The following is a 16,520-nucleotide window of genomic DNA, read 5'->3' as shown; positions in this document are numbered from 1 at the left end:
TGACTGCTGAACTTCCAGGCAGCCGCACTGTAACCGGCATTTCGTGTTCCGCAACTGCACTAGTATAAGCGATAAGCGTATACATAGAGTGCTATGGGACAATTAACGGGAGTCTGAAAAGAACGTATTATATTTATAAGCAGTTGCATTATAAGTGGTCGATACTGTAGTCAGTTGCCACGATTATCCACTTGTTTTGCAAGGATGATGAGGAGAACCGACCAAGAAGGTCCATTCCGACTCGCTGGAACGGCACCGGAGGCAGATCCAAAGGCTGAAGGAGGCCGGCAGGCTTGATGGGTTGGACTTTACGCCTCTGACAGTCACGGCACGTTCGCACATAGCACTGAACCGACGAAAACAGGTGTGGCCAATAGTATCTCTGCTGTATGCGCGCTAATGTCCTCGCGAAGCCTAAGTGGCCGGCACAGAGATTGTCATGACAGGCCTGTAAAACGTCCTGACACAGCGCCGTTGGAACAACAAGAAGGAACGTTTCCTGGCTGCTCTCGAAATATTTCTTGTACAGGACATTGTTTCGCAGGCAATACGACGTCAATACTCGTGAAAGTGGGCGTGGGACAACAACATCAGCTCCTTCGAGATATCAGATGACTGGAAGCAGCTCAGAGTCTGCACGTTGATAGTAAGCCATGCGCACCACGTCAACGACACCAAGAAACGGTAAATCTAGCTCCAAGTCGGAGGATGCCAAGGGAATAGGAGAACGTGACAAGCAGTCAGCGTCGCTATGCTTATGGCCGGATCTGTAGACAGCAGTTATGCCGTATTCCTGGAGGCGGAGGCTCCAACCAGCGAGGCGACCTGAAGGGTCTCGTAGATTGGCAAGCCAGCAGAGCGAATGGTGGTCACTGATAGCTCGAAATGGCCGGCCGTATAAGTAAGGTCGGAACTTGCTGATGGCCTACACGACTGCTAAACATTCTTTTTCGGTGGTTGAATAATTAGCTTCTGCTTTTGTGAGACTATAGCTCGCGTACGCAATTACACGTTCTGCGCCATCTTGCCATTGAACCAGAATGGCCCCGAGTCCTACTTTGCTTGCGTCTGCGTGAATTTCAGTTGCCGCGGTGTCATCAAAATGCGCCAGCACTGGAGCAGATGGAAGGCGTTTGAGCAATTCGGTGAAGGCCTGCTCTTGGTTTTCCGTCCACCGCAAAGGGCACATCTTGTCGTGTCAGTCTCGTGAGAGGTTTAGCAATCCTTGAGAAGCCTTGAACGAAACGGCGGTAGTAAGACCTGTGATACAGACCTGTGATACTTTTTTCGTGCAATCTTGCCATTCTCCCATAAAATACTATACATGTAAGCAAAATAAATGGCTTCCTGTGGCTTGTACACAAATGGAACCAGCTAGAAACACAACCATGGTTGTGGTGCTAAATGTATGCAGGCACCAGTTATCTTCTGCTATTAAACAATATGCTTCAATGTGCAGAAAAAAAGGCGTGCAAGGTATTTTCACGTAAGCATATACAGACAAAAAGCCACTGTTCTATCATCACCAGTGCCTAGGGAATATTAAAATTTTCTTTTTATTCGCGTACAATTTATACGTAAAGCTTAACTTCAGTAATTATTTATCCATGTCAATCACCTTCATCAATTAAGGAATACTTAACCAGCCTCCAATGCGACTAATTACGGTTGCATGATCAGAACTGCTTTATTCTGCATTTGCTACACACACAATATGGCCTTTAAATAAACAACCCAACATGTGCTTTAGAGTGGCAATTTAATTTATCTAATGCCATTATATCATTGCATCACAAAAAGCTAGGGGTGGGCAAATAAAATTTTGAATAATGAATTCTGTACTTGAACAGTGATTAGTATTTGAAATATGACCATTCTTGAATATTTTTCTGGTAGTTTTTGAATAATCAGCACTGACAGGAAAACTCCTTAGAAACGAAATTTGGAACATCAAGGGGTAATTTTTCTTGTGTTAATCATTGAATTACCGAGATGCATTGCCACCAAGCCTTTTACGGCACTGTCGACGCAATGTTAATCACCGGGTGAACGTGTTCTTGCTCAAAACTCGAGTGTTGCTGAAGCGACTGTACCCCAAATCACCATCGTGAGATTGGTGGCTTCGTTGGCCATGCTCTCGAATCTCGCTTGCATGCTCTTGCTATATATGGTACTCTAGTTTTCACCGTCAAGCAAACCGCCATTGCTCGTCTGTGTTGTTTTCGGTCAACAATGCTCACTGAATGCGTGGCAGTTTCTACTCTGTAGCGTGGTGAACCATGAGTGGTGAATAAGAGGCAGCCCCTGAAAGCAACAAAGTGTAGTTTGGGGCTTTTTTGACCAGACTGAGGCTGGATTGTCAAAGTGTCCTGCTTGCGGCTGTGTTTTGAAGACACCGACAAACACAACTGCGCTCTTGATAAACTACCTGTAGTGCCATCCAGTTGCCCAAGCAATACAGGGACATGTATATTTCGCTTAACGTGTTTGAAAAAAGAATTTGCACTTACCCTGTTCTTGCTAAAATTTTGCAGAAAGATCTAATTTTGGAGTCTATGTTGTATAGTGCAACACTTGCGACAGTTAATTTCCTGGTTTTTAAGAAAAAAGTGCAAATTGGCCTTCGTTTATGAGGATGCGAGCTGCTGCCGCGACGGTGCAAGCATAAACTTTTGTCGCTGCCTGCCGGCAGCTACAGAAAGTAGCCCGTCAGGGAGGGTTGCCGCGTGCTCCTAGAACACATGGGAGCCCTCCCTGAAGTGCTGGAATTGTCAGATGACCTTCAAGCTCCACTGCTGCCACGTGAAGACAGCCTGCTTCAGTGGCGGCCGACAGTAGGGAAAGTGAAGTACAAAAAGCTAGTGACTGTGGCAGAGCACTACCTTTAAATTCCTACAACCCAGGCACCAAACGAAAGGCTTTTCTCCACCTGTTCTAATGCAGTTACTAGTAGTAGGGAGACAGTGAGTTTAACCCTTAAGACGCTGTGTGCACAACTGTACACCAAGATAGTGCATCAACAGCAAGAGCACTGATGAAAGTAATGATATTTGAAATGTGTTGCATACACCTTGAAACACTCATGATTGGAATCGTTCTGCAATTTTGGATAACATGTGCAAAATGTTTTAGTAAAATGAGTGGGAAGGTAGTAGTTGGGTGTTCTTGCACGGTGTCAGTATGTTTTTGTATGTAGCAGGTTCACTTCACTGTTTTTCACAACGTAATGCACCAGGCATAATTTTCAAGTATCTGGATTAGTGTTTTTCGAGCTTTTCAATACACGAAATACTTGATCTTGTCATGTTCCTGTAGTGAGTTTTCACGTGGAGTCCACATTCTGAAACTTGACAAAACTCACTGAAGAATTGAAAATCTTTTCTGCAGCTGTCTACGATTCTGAAGATGCAAGAAATGCGGTGAAAGTAAGTTTTCAATCAACGAGATAAAGTGATGTCTGAAAGGGTTAAACCACGTTGAAGAACTGGTGTTCTTGCACGGGAAATCCCACCATTGTCCTAAAGCACTCTAAGCATCCGAGTGGTCTCCTTTGTTGTGATGCTTTCAGATTGACAAGGAAGAGTTCGTGCCAAGTGAGTTTGGCACGGAACAGTCTACACAATTTACTGACGCTGTTATTGATAAATTCACAAGTGCTAAATTCAATGCTATTGACCCCACGAGAAGGTGGTATAAATATTATTCTTGTTTTTTTTGCATTTTCCTTGAAAATAGGCCGTTTCATGTAGTTTAGAGTAATTTCAATTATGTGCGTTCCCTTAGTGTGTTGGGCTTTATGCTATGCTGCAGATTCATTGCATCAGTCAGTTCCTATCTTCATCTTGTCATAACTGAAGGCTCCTCTATGGCGGCGTTCAGCTTCAAAAGTGCCATTTTTATACAGGGTTACATGAATGCCAGCAGATGTAAGTGCAGTGTTTAACATTGTGATGTTTACCTGCTTTTGGTGCTAAGGCCAGTGCTATCAAACCTGGTTTATTTGTTTCATTACATATTTAGCTTAAAATTTACTGTACAGTTTAGCATTTTTGTTTAATTTTTATGTCTCACTTTTATGTAAGAGATGGTGAGAAAATACCACCTTGAACACTGTAGTCACTACTGTATTTCAGCCTACAGTTACAATATATCTCGAATGCTGTATACCGCATCACTGCAGTATATCCCGTCACTACTGTATAGAAGCTTCAGTGGCATAGCCAGGGGGTGGAACAGCAGGCAAGAAAACCATACACTGATATGGAAGGAACACTCGTTCACTTAGAACTCAAAATCATGCCGCTTGGTTAATTACACCTTTACTGGCTCCCCCTCATGCACACGGCAGTACTAAAGGCTTGAAAACACAAGGAATTCAGCAGGCGGTGCTGCTGCTTCTCAAGGCATGAAACTGTTTTATTTAAATTCATTTTTATATTTTAGTAGTCCTTCTGCCCGTGAGGCCATCTGTTCCAGCTTGTTCTCCATAATTTTCCATAACGGCCGCGCCTTAAACTTGTTGGTGCTCTTCGCCTCCTGCTGGTTGAGTCTCACTCCAACAGCAAGAAACAAAGATGTTACAGGCTACTTCAAACAATAAAAAAGATTTAGTTTTGTCCATTTTGCCACCTTTTCTTAATTCAACTTTTCGGATAATTTGACCTAATCATGCAGTCCCGCAAAAGTCAAATTAACGGGAGTCCATTGTACTTAACGTGTCACACTTTACCGTAATTATGCATAGCAGGTTACCTGAATATAATTAAGCATTGCAGCTGTACTGACCAGTTTTTCCCAGTTTGCATTTCAATTTATGCTAACAGCACACACACTATAAGACATGGCAGAAGATGTGGTCACCTTGAGGAACTTGTGGTCTTCCTTCCATTCCACTTGGGTGTCAAACCTTAGGTACGGATGCACCGCATCAATGATGACAGTCTGCGTTACGGTGCTCAAGAGCCCAACTGTAAATTTCACTCTCACAGCTGCTTGCAGCGGACCTTGCTCCAGAATGATAGCGGGTTCAAGTACCTGATAAAAAAAGAAAAAGAAGGTAAGACGCGGACTTAGTGTATTACAAGATGGGACCACTATGTAGCAGATGGAATTGGCCTCAACATAGGATCTTGTTTAATGCAAAATGTTGGCCTATGTTGCATCTTTAAGAAGTGCTTCCTTGCTTGTGTGCAACGTAGTCTAACATGCACGGTAGAATGTATTTATTTGAACACCAGAGATCGCGAAAGTAATTTAGCAGGAAATTCAAGAGCTTTCGAAGGCATCCAAGACCTTGTCAACACATTTTCAAAGCAAAAGCAGCATTGTGTTTGAATGTTTGACAGGTTGAAAGCAAACACTGTCATGAACAATGAGCAAGGATTTTTTTACTGGTGATAAACAAGAAAAGTAAATAAGAAAAGTTTAGAAAATGAGCCACTCCCAATAACCTCCTTTCATTACCACCCGCATAAACTGTGCCATACATACATGGAGGACTTTCCTCCATATATACATTACCCACAGTAAAGGAGCCAATCAAATTGAATTGGCTTGAGTTATGGATTGCCCCAAGCTTGCAGACAATTGGGCAAATAAAATTCACCAGGCTTAGCTATAAATAAAACAAAAATTATCAACCACTTTATCAAACTTGAAGGATTTTGAAAGGCTTGAAAACTTAATTGTGATGCTCAAGGCTGTTTAAGGTCCTCTATAAACCCTGGGACAGTGCCTGAACAAATTGTGTACAAAGACCTGCATATTTATTTTAACAGCTTTAAAGAAGATATTACACTTACTGCTGATTTGTTTTTACCCGGACGACGAAGAAAATTGTTGTTTTTTGCCTAGGCCACAGCAATGAGAAAAACAGCCCTAAATCGCTTCCAGTACAGTTAGATGTCGTGGCACTCGTAGTGACTGAAGATGGCGTGCGCGCGTGCGTGATTATCATGTGCGTACTACGTCCCATTAGTCTCATATATGGGGCACGCAAAGTAGTCGAAATAAAGGCTGAAATCGCCACAACAATGTCAGAAACAGCTCTGAACGGCTTAAGAGTCAATACAGTTGTTAGACATCTCAGCACTGGTGCTGTGATTGGAGACAATGTGTGCACACATGTACAATTAAAGAATGCGTACTAGTATGTCCCATAACAATTGCCCCTTTCTACACTTCTCTGTGTAACAATACTGTATTGCAGTGAAGCTGATAAACTGGCCATTATGCAATGCATATTAGACCTTTGCCTTACGCGCACTGCTCAATCAATGCAAGTCTTGATCTGAAGCAAACTGCTGCTTACACACCAAATGGCTTGCATTTAAATCTGACTTTGGCTAGCTGCCTAGTGCACAATGGCAATTATGATATGGCCGAGCTGCATGACACTTCTTTTTTTTTTGTGGTAGGGTAGAGCAGTTTCTTGGGAGATTTGTGGCCGTGTCCTTACAATCGGGAGGAATGGTCGAAATTCAAATCTCTGGGACAAATCGGGAGCGTTGGCAGGTATGTAATGTGCACATTCTCGGCTGCATATCTATGCTATGGAACAAGTTAAATCTGCTTAAGGGACCGATAACCAATTTTTATGGTACTAATTTTTTTTTTTTTGTGTGTATGGGCTACGGAAAGCTTACCGGTCAGAGTGACCGATCCTAGCATTGGTAACACGGAAAACACCGTGGAACATTTTTGATCAGAATTTTTAGATGTGCAGTTGCAAGCGTGATGATGAAATTGTATACAGTAAACATGCTGGAAACAGTGATAGGAAGTGCGATAGCGATTGTACGCTGGCATTGGTAGGAAGCAGAAAAATGCGGCCCAGGCGCATGCAGTAAGGTAGGAGCACCAACTCCGTTGCCATGCAATGGCTTTGTTTGGGACAAGTTCTTGGACGTGCCAGACTGCGCGCCCAAGTTCCTCGCTTTGCTTTTTCCCTCTGCTCAATTTTTCTCCGACTTGTACCTTTGCTCCCCTTCCTCCTCCCCTATGCGCCCAGCCACCTTCTATCATTGGTATACCTTTTTCTACCTCTCTGTCATCTGTGTTAACTCACTCTGCCCAGCCATAATCATGAATCCGAACCAACTTGCCCACCTTTCAGGCATTCTGCTGTCTGCTGACATTCGTGGAAATTCGTCGGCTGTGTGAATAAATGTGCGCATGCTCATGAATAGTGGAGGTCGGTGGCCCGGCACCGGCTGGGCAGTGTGCCCATATCGTTTTGTCTGCTACACATTCGGGCTCTTGGAGTCTCCATCGAGCAGCAACAATAAACACAAAATTCTACACGCAGAAAGAAAAAAAGGAAAATAAGCTCATGCTATTGCTTTCCTACTAGAATCCAAAATATAGTTGAACCTCTATATAACAAAATGCTCTATATAACAAAGTATTTAACTTAATATAGCTTCTTGTCCATAGAACACCATATATTTTGAATCTCGGAATAACGAAGTGTGTTTAACACAATTTCAAGCTAACGAAATATCACAGCCACTGCAAAAGTATACTGAGGCAATAAATGAAAACTGCCACAGAAACAGACGGTCATATTGTTACGACGCGACAGAAACAGGGTTTATTGAACAGGCTTAAGGGCGAGCCGCAGACGGACAAAAACGTCCTTTTTCTCTGTCTCGTTCTTTCCACTGACACTACTTCGTCTTCCACTCATGCGGCTACATTTATTGTAATATTTCTCCGCTCATAGACGCAGCCCACCGGGTAAGTCGGCTAAGGTCTCGTCGGAGTAAACGGCTTCAGACGAGCGACGTGCACAACCTCAGTGTAGGCGGAGCGCCGTCCAGTTGCGGTGAGATGCGCCAGTCGATAATTTACTTCACTGAGCTGGTCAACAATAACGCATGGGCCCGTATAGTTGGAGAGAAGTTTCTGACACAGGTAACGTTTGCGCACCGGACACCATAGCCAGACTAGATCCCCTGGAGAATAGGTGACATCCCGATAGTGCCTGTCATACCATGCTTTTGACCAGTCTTGCGAAGCCAGAGTATGCATGCGGGCCAAGCGTCGAACTTCTTCAGCGAGACACAGAGTCTCGGCGAAGGTGAGATTGTCGTGGGTGGAGAAAGAAAATATGTTGTCCAGTGTGTGACGCAGCAGACGAGCATAGAGGAGTACAATGCGTTGGCGGGCTAGTTGGTGCGAATCCATAATTACTTGTTTAGCGCAAAAACAACGGACACGTGAAAGACGACAGGACAAGGCGCTGCTTCAACTGTTTTTGCAAAAAACGGCTAACCAAAACCTGCCAACAGTTGTTTTCACTGACTATTGTACGGAATGGGACATCAGGTTTGTGCATTTTTGCAGTGAAAAAAACTTCCAGAGCAAGCACCTTACATTGTTTGACATCTTTTGCGATCTTGGTTAGGCCAATATTTTCCAACAAAGAAATGGCTTTGCGTTTTACCTTCTGAGCTTTCTCCTTTGCCAGAATGAAGTTCTTGTCGATAGCCTGGATGGCTTTTTTGTTGAAGACAACAGCCGGAGCTATTACGAACCCGCCCTCCTTGTCACTCAGTAACAACCGAAGTTCATTGTCTCTAAAGAAAGATACTACTCTCTTGATCACAGCTGTCGAAGGTGGCGCGTTCTTGGTGACGGTCCTACGAAGGCAATCCACTCCATCCAGGAGGCACCGTTCTTGGTCTTCTAGTTCTGCTTTCCTTGCGATGCGCCTGTTCAAGGCCAGCAGCTCATGTGCAGGAATTCTTGGTTCCGTGCTAAACTTCAGGCCCATTTTTTAACAATTCTGCAACTTCATCAGGAAGCGTGACGTTACCGAGTACTTGAAATCCAGTGGAGAGAGGTTGTGTCTTTTCCTTTCTGTGCGGGGGTCTGGAGCGGAGGACTAGCAAAAGCCGTGTCCACCAGAATTCGGTAGTCTGAGCTGACAGACGTCTGTAGGAACGAAACTTCCTCTCGGCCACAACAGAGGCGTCCCGCGAGTAGCAGACGGCCTTCAACCAGTCGTACAGAAGACGTACCTGCCGCCAAATTTCAGAACGGAGAATCCGACACATTCGCCGCACGTGACCAACGGAAGGCTTGACGCTCCCGAAGAGAACAGCCACTTCTTGAGGAACGTGTCCATTCTTCATGCAGAAGGAACAGGCTTCTCCAAAATTGAGCATAGAGGAGAAAAAATGGGCTGTAGCCGGTAGTCTCGTGCTTTGCAGTGTTAAAGGCATATGTAATGAAGGGGAAAATCTCGTCCCAGTCTTTATGGCCCGATGCGACGTACATGGACAACATGTTTACCAGTGTGCAGTTGGTACGCTCGGTCAGCCCATTTGTTTCCAGGTGATATGGTGTCAAGTGGCGAAAGCTGGAAGCGCACAATCGAAGAAGCTCTTCAACAACATCTGCAGTAAACTGGCAGCCGCGGTCGCTGATGATGACTCAAGGAGGGTCTTGACGGAGAATGATCGAGCGCAGCAGAAAAAAAGGAAACTTTGCTGGCGGTGGCAGATGGCAAAGCAGCCGTCTCGCAGTACCGGGTCAGATGGTTGGCACATACGATGATCCAACGGTTCCCTTTCGATGAGCGGGGAAAGGGACCCATGAGATCAATTCCAACTTGCTCGAAAGGAGAGCTCGGAGGCGTCAGTGGTTGTAGGAGTCTGGCTGGCGTCATAGTTAGATGTTTGTGGGCCTGACACTGAGCGCAACTGGCCACATACATTTCAGTCGACCGACGCATTCGGGGCCAGTAAAACCGTTCTTGGGCACGATGAAGTGTACACGCTGCTCCTAGATGTCCGGAGGTAGGATTGTCATGCATGGCCAGCAGAATAGTGGAGCATAGCTTCTCCGGAACTACAAGAACAAAGCGAGCACCAGTGGTTACACGACTGCACGTAAAGCGTGTAATTTATTATAAGGTTTTAAAAAGGTACATCACTACTGATCGCAGCATGCCAATCGGCTGAGTTTTCAGCCGCCCCTGACCAAGTGACACGATTTGACCATACCACGTCAGTAGGGCGAGCTATCCGATTGGCTGCCAGGGCGCGTCATCGATAATTTTTCCAACATTATGATGAACAAATGCTGTTCGTAATAGTTTAAATGATAGTTCATTTGTTTCCATAAAAAGAAAGTAACAGAAAGAGAATGCACAAGGACATGTATCACTACACTAAAAGCACTTCCGGTCCACAGCAAGTGTCGTCTGCTTGTGTTACAACGTGCTCCGTGTTGACGAGAGCTGTGCGGTCAGTGTTGGTGTCGTTCTTTCTTTTCGCGAGCACCATATGGTTCGCCCTTGTTGCGTTGTGGGCTGCAAACGTAGCGATCAGCAACATGTCAAGCTGCGACATTGTGCCCCGCTGGCAGCAGACGAGCGGAGTGGCTGCAGCTCATCAGACTTTATATCCAATTGGCGCCAGCCTCTACGCGGTTGCAGCCGTCACTTCACGCCAAAGGATTACTACCACAATAGAGTTTAGCGTGTCTGGTATTCGGGTAAGCGCAAGTGTGCTGGGCGTTTTACCACGTTTTACGTGATGACCGGAGGTTCAAACATGAACTGCTTGCACGGTGCAGCCGCCTGGCGGCACAAAGCTCAACCAAACACACAGCTAATATAGCAGTAACCAAGTTTTTTCTACTTTGCTGCTGGTTAAAATTTTGGCAGTAGCGTAATCTTGAACACGTTGTCTTTTTATACATTTAAAATGTTTTACGAGTGGTTACAGCAATATTACCTCTGTATTCGGCTGGTTAAGCTCTGCGCCACCAGATGGCTGGACCATGCATGCCGATCAGGCCGCTCACGTACGTCTACGAAGCTCTTTCACCACAGCAGTATGGAGGGGCTTTAGTTTACGCCTTTGCCTATCCGTTAAAACAACCAGCTTGCCTGTGGTTACCAGAATACCGGGCACACGCTCAGCGCTGCGACAGAACGCTCGCAATGCACGCTACTTGATCGTTCTCGCTGGGGATCGACGGCTAGCGGAGAGGTTGGAGAGCCTTCACGCGCTGGCTCCAAGACAACCGGAAGTAGACGACATCACGTCACAACATGACGTACAGCCAGCGAAAGCGGAGCTTAGCCCCGATCACTAGTCGAACGAGTTGAGGAGGAAATGCATGGCTAGGGAGGAGGGTAACTTGTAATTGTCCATAGCTATTGTAATATGAGACGCCTCACTTAAATTGTGGCGCGAATGTTTTACTGTAGCTGTACCCTACGCGTCTACAACACTTGCCCGAACCGTTTCAGGTACCCTTTAAGGATTACCAAACTACAGCATAAATATCACAAACAACAAGATTGCATAGCCGCAGTACACTAGAATACCTGCCGGAGAGAAATACAACGAAAGTGCGAAAAGTGCAAATTAAGGGCCGACACTATTTGGCCACTCTGTTTGCTTGTTGCGTCGCCTTTCTTGGCACAAGTTGATCCAATAAAAAAATTTGATTCTCAATTCACAGTTTTGGCAATCTTTGGTTCTCTTCCGTCCCTACAATGTTACAATATCTATAAGGTGAATTTGAGATAATTAGTGGAAGCCAATTACATGGAAGTAAATTTCAGTTTAATAAATATCACTTTTTGCCTCTGCACCTTTTGAAGACTGAGCATGGCAATCCCCAGAACACAATTTGTGTCCCAGCTGCTTTTGGTGATCTAGCCTTTACTGAAATGTGGTCTCACAGAACTACCATATTTACACACTTAAGAGCATAGTCAAAGCATACCTGCTTGACCGCTAGTTTACGAGTCTCGAGGTGATAGTCCATGACATCCCAGGCATCCCAGTAGAGAGGAATGTCATCAAACATGACAAACACATTTGCCAGTTTGTCTGCAGCCACAAACTCCTTGGAGCCACCGAGAATCTTGAGTGACGACACCTCACAGCAGCTATTCAACTTTGCCTCCAGAAACTGGTTGCGCAGCCGAATCACGCCAGGTGCAGTCTCCACTGAAAAGTTTATATTTTCATTTTTAAGGCCGTTTGCCACAAAAACCTCACAAAAGTTTTACTTAAGTGAAACACAGAAGGCAGAATTAGGATTCAATTCTATCACTTAAGGTACGTGACCACCTTTCAGAAAAACTTTTTAGATTTTGATTTGAGAGGGCCTCTTTCACAGACAGACACAGTCAGAAATTTTTGTTATTCACAGGAAGTTGTGACGTGCTTTCCAGAGAGTGTTCATTCACAAGAATTTTTAAGGAGAGTTCCCTAACAGTGAATACAGCAGCAAATCAAATCTTGCCAGGCATTCATGCGAAGAGGCAAGCTACGCTCCCCAAAGTAGATGACCTCCACCATCACTTCAACCAGTGCTCACGGACAACATTCACGCCCTACCTTCTCTCATATTTGATGTTTTCTGCAAAAACATTCCTTTTTTTTCTCTCTCCCTCTCCCATTTTTGTTGAAGTAGTTTTGCAACAGTGTTGATATAGGAAAAACCGCTCAATTTAGTGAGCTTTTCGTCTCTATAACTACAACTCTGCCATTTGGAAGTCTTAGCGACTTCTTTGGTTATTTAAAAAGCTAGTAAAATGCCCTAGCAAAACTCAAGGGAAATACCTCATCCTCGTTTTATCCAAAGCAGGATATATGCACCTCATTTTTTGCTACTTCCAAATATACATACTACCAAAAAGCTTGTTAGTGATGCATCAAAGCTGTTTTGCTAAGCAAAGTACAATCTTCAGATGTGATACAATTTTCACATTCTGGAAACTGACTCACCATCACAGGTGGTAACTTAAAGCTCTAGTTTAAAAAATAACAAGACATGTAGGAACAGTGAAAATAGAAGGCAATATTACAAGCAAGTCATTGTCAACGTCATCATTTAACAACTCTTCGCTGAAAACCGAGTCTTATGCCGCGACCTGTCGACATAGTTGAAAAAAAAAAAAAGTTGACATCACATTTTTGTGCATTCTTTGTTCTACAGGAATCCCCCGAGTTGTTCACATTGCAACAAGCTATTTCTGCACTGCAGGCCGCATCAGTGTTATGTACAGACGCGAGCCGCAAGGACAGAGGAGAAGTGTGGGCTTTCAATCTTTAACCGTTCTCGCGGCATACATTGGTGCTAAGTACTTGGAATGAAAGAAGCACTGTTTCCATTTTAAATACCATGTACAAACTGGCACAACAGTAAACACTATTGGTGTAGTACTTTGTAGATGCAACCGTCACCATGTGATCTACACATTGCACTTGACATGGCAGCGAAAACAACAAAGACTGAAAAGAAGGGATGGCACCTCCACTTTATCTCGTACACGTGGCAAATATATACCACCACGCAAATCACGCCGATATGAGAACAGAGAAAAATTAACCAGCACCCTTACAAGAGCACTACACGAAACTGCACTTATCTGTTTGCAATGCCCAAACCTGGTGCAAGTTATCGTTTTGCATCTGTCTCCATTGGACGGTTTCAAAGGGACATTCAAGTGTGCCACATATGAAAAAGTTTAAGATATTATTTTTCATCATTAAAAATTACCAAGATATGACTGTTGTGGTGAAAGTCATTTCTTGGAACTGGCGTGCTGTGATAGGAAATTATTTAGTAATAAAGGTAGTCAAATAAGCAACCTGTGCAGTCAACTGCATTTTTGTCATCCGATTAAAGCAAAGCAGATTGTTAACTAAAAAACTAAACACAATCTGCTATTTTAGACAGTAATGTTTCAATTGAACCATAATAATGTTAAAGACACTGACTGTTTCTGATTATCGTATTTTAATAATAGCAAACAAATGTCCTCTGAAGGAAGGATGCTCTTTCATAGTCAAGTTATTAGTGCTTGTGTGACAAGGAATTGTAGAAAATTAGGCATTGCGAAAAAAAAGGAGTATTTCCTTCAGATTTGAAACAGAAAAATATACAGACATTTCGATATCTGATTTGAACAAAACAAGGCAGAATCGATTATTTTTGCAACACATGTTCGAATGTCTGGGAATGCTTAAAGTGCCAAAAACAAACAATCAACTTTTGGGGGGCAACATACCCTGGAGGACTGCGGAGTATTATTGGTTCGCCAGCACAACACAAATGGAGTGTTTTCGACTCCCCAACACAATTTCACATGCCCAATGCACTGGAAATGTTGAAGCAACGAAGCGAACTTAATGTTTTGCCAAATTTAACGAAGTATTGAGGGAAAATACAGGTTAAAGAAACTGGGCTGTTTCATCCAGAGGGCAAAGCATTGAAATCAATATTATCATTATTAATGATCATGTGACCATGTATACCAACATATATACACAACAACATATATTACGAGATAGCAAGGTTTAACATAGCAAGCTACTCAGATGGTGCTCTAACAATACGAAGGGGGGGGGGGGGGGGCACTATGCTGGTGCAATGCAGCACTCAAGGCGACTGCCGCAGGGCAGAAGGAACAGAGCCCTGGCAGGTATCAGGCATCTCAGAATGGTTGGCATGGTGAGAACCACTGCAAATGACACTGTCACACTTTGATATTGCACGAAATGAGGGAAGAGGGAAGAGGGCATTTCACTCAAATCCCTGTATGATCTCTACAGCAGGTATGACAGTGTTTGTGCACAGATGGCTCCATTGCATAGCCAACTGAATGGAATTGTTTTTGCAGCCAAACGCACTGCGCGTCTGTTGCATCTCTGGTGACCTTCTGAACTGCCACGCAAGGACCGAGAGCATATGCCATCGAGACTGCGACAGCACAGCGCGTGACCATGCCTGGAGTGTCCGTGTAGCTGTTAGCGCAATAAAAGAGGTAAGAAGAAACCTGTCGTGTTCAATATGCCTCAAATTTTATTTATCTAGTGAATATGTGACCACAAACAGCTTGGCGCCTTTAGCAAGGTGCTCTAGAGTGCAAAAAGTACTGCTACAGTAAATGCATCACCATGACGGTTTGAGAGTGACTATTTTCTTTTTACAAAGCTGCCTATTGCATGGCCTTAGCTTTGAAAGCGTAGCGTTAGCTCTACCAGATTGCACCAACTACCTGTGCAACAGCCAGGTTGAAACATGTTTTCTCAGTGAAGCCTTAGTTTGCAACTCCTATTTGTCCACAAAATAAAAAGTGAAATCTCTCTCTTTCACTCTTGAATACAGATCACGTTATTAGTTTATTAAGATTTTCCGATTTAACAAACATAATCTCAGGTCCCCCGACTTTGTTAAACCTAGGTTTAACTGTACATATATTATTGGTAAAAAAGCATCACACTGCATTTTAAAGTAACTGGAAACTCTACTTAGCAAGTTCCAATAACATTTCCTGTACCAAAAATGGTCCAAATACAAGAACACAGGTGTAAATCCATGAAGATACACAAATGTACCAGCACTAAGGTTTCAATGCAGAATTTAAAAATTACAAGTTCTACCTCGATTTTATTCCCTATATTTCACTATTTTTCAGCCAAACTAATTAAAATATACAGCCAACCCATTTATAATGAACTCGATAGTGCTGCAAAAAGTGGTCATTATATCCATAGTTCGTTATATAGGGACTCACCCTGAAAAACATTCAAAAATTAACCATATTGAATCTGGCGTCAGCAGTTACAATTTGGCCGCACTTTGGTACGAAAACCAGATTATCAGTATCATTTTTGTTCCTGGTGGTTCCCACACCTAGCTGCAAACTTGCATTAGAAACGTCCATCTAAAGAGCAAAATGCACTGTTCTTTACAGCAAGTGCAGTGCAGTGCAAGTATAAACTGCAAGTGCAGCTAGCATTTCTTATTCGAGAGCTTGTGATATATTTTACAACCAGCGGGACATGACTGTATTCTGGACAAGAGAGCGAAGCATTCTAGCTGGCCGGGAACGTAAACTTCGGAAACTACTGTGGCATTCCACCATTCTGCAAAGCGTTCGAACATCATGGTCTCGACATTACAACTGCGCGTCAGCCACAAGGAGCCGTAAAATTACGTTATCTATGTCACTTCGGGCGAAAAAAATGCGATTTTTGAAAGTCAAATTGTCACTGCGAACAGCAATCGGCAACATGCAAACGAAGCACCACCGAATCGTGATGTCCTGTTAACGGCGTGGTAACCGCTGAGCCTTTACGACATTGTGTGGCACAGCATACTGGTGCAGCGTTCTCGCCGATTCGGGCCGCATAAACAGGAACGCTTGAGTGGCCATTGCTCCCATGATGGCAGGACATAGATGGTTGTTACAAATCGTTGAAATAGGCGTAATGCACGTGGTGCTGTACGGAGAATTGCGCAAAAACGAGAGTGACGCTGTTGTGGCATTCGATATCACACCGGTGCACGCGACAGTACACACCTCGCGCCTTGCTGTTTATGCTGTAAATGCTGTGCACCTCCTCCCTGGCGGCGTGCCTTAAAAGCGCGTGACCTTCTTCACGGTTTCCGAAATCTGCAAGAAGCGGTCGCTCACTCATCTTGAAGGCCGTATCATCGTTGCGGTAGGACTGGAGCGGGTCACGTGCTGCTGTGCGCCC

General features: G+C 44.0%; 2 protein-coding genes across 2 annotated transcripts in view; one reads left to right on the top strand and one right to left on the bottom strand.

Moving 5' to 3' along the window:
* LOC119455352 (cytoplasmic aconitate hydratase-like) overlaps positions 1-16,520 on the top strand; it is a 607,544-nt gene that overhangs the window by 316,125 nt on the left and 274,899 nt on the right. The window lies entirely within an intron of this gene.
* LOC119455354 (alpha-mannosidase 2C1) overlaps positions 1-16,520 on the bottom strand; it is a 135,494-nt gene that overhangs the window by 38,937 nt on the left and 80,037 nt on the right. Inside the window, exons 13-14 of the mRNA XM_049668723.1 lie at positions 11,749-11,975; positions 4,861-5,034 (exon numbers count right to left, since the gene is read on the bottom strand). Of these exons, the coding sequence (XP_049524680.1) occupies positions 4,861-5,034; positions 11,749-11,975 (401 nt within the window). The remainder of the gene's footprint in view (positions 1-4,860; positions 5,035-11,748; positions 11,976-16,520) is intronic.

This window comes from Dermacentor silvarum, chromosome 6 (genome assembly GCF_013339745.2).
Source record: "Dermacentor silvarum isolate Dsil-2018 chromosome 6, BIME_Dsil_1.4, whole genome shotgun sequence".
NCBI classification, from domain to species: Eukaryota; Metazoa; Arthropoda; class Arachnida; order Ixodida; family Ixodidae; genus Dermacentor; species Dermacentor silvarum.
The sequence above is the reverse complement of the archived record's forward strand: the minus strand, read 5'-3'. Positions and strand labels throughout refer to the sequence as shown.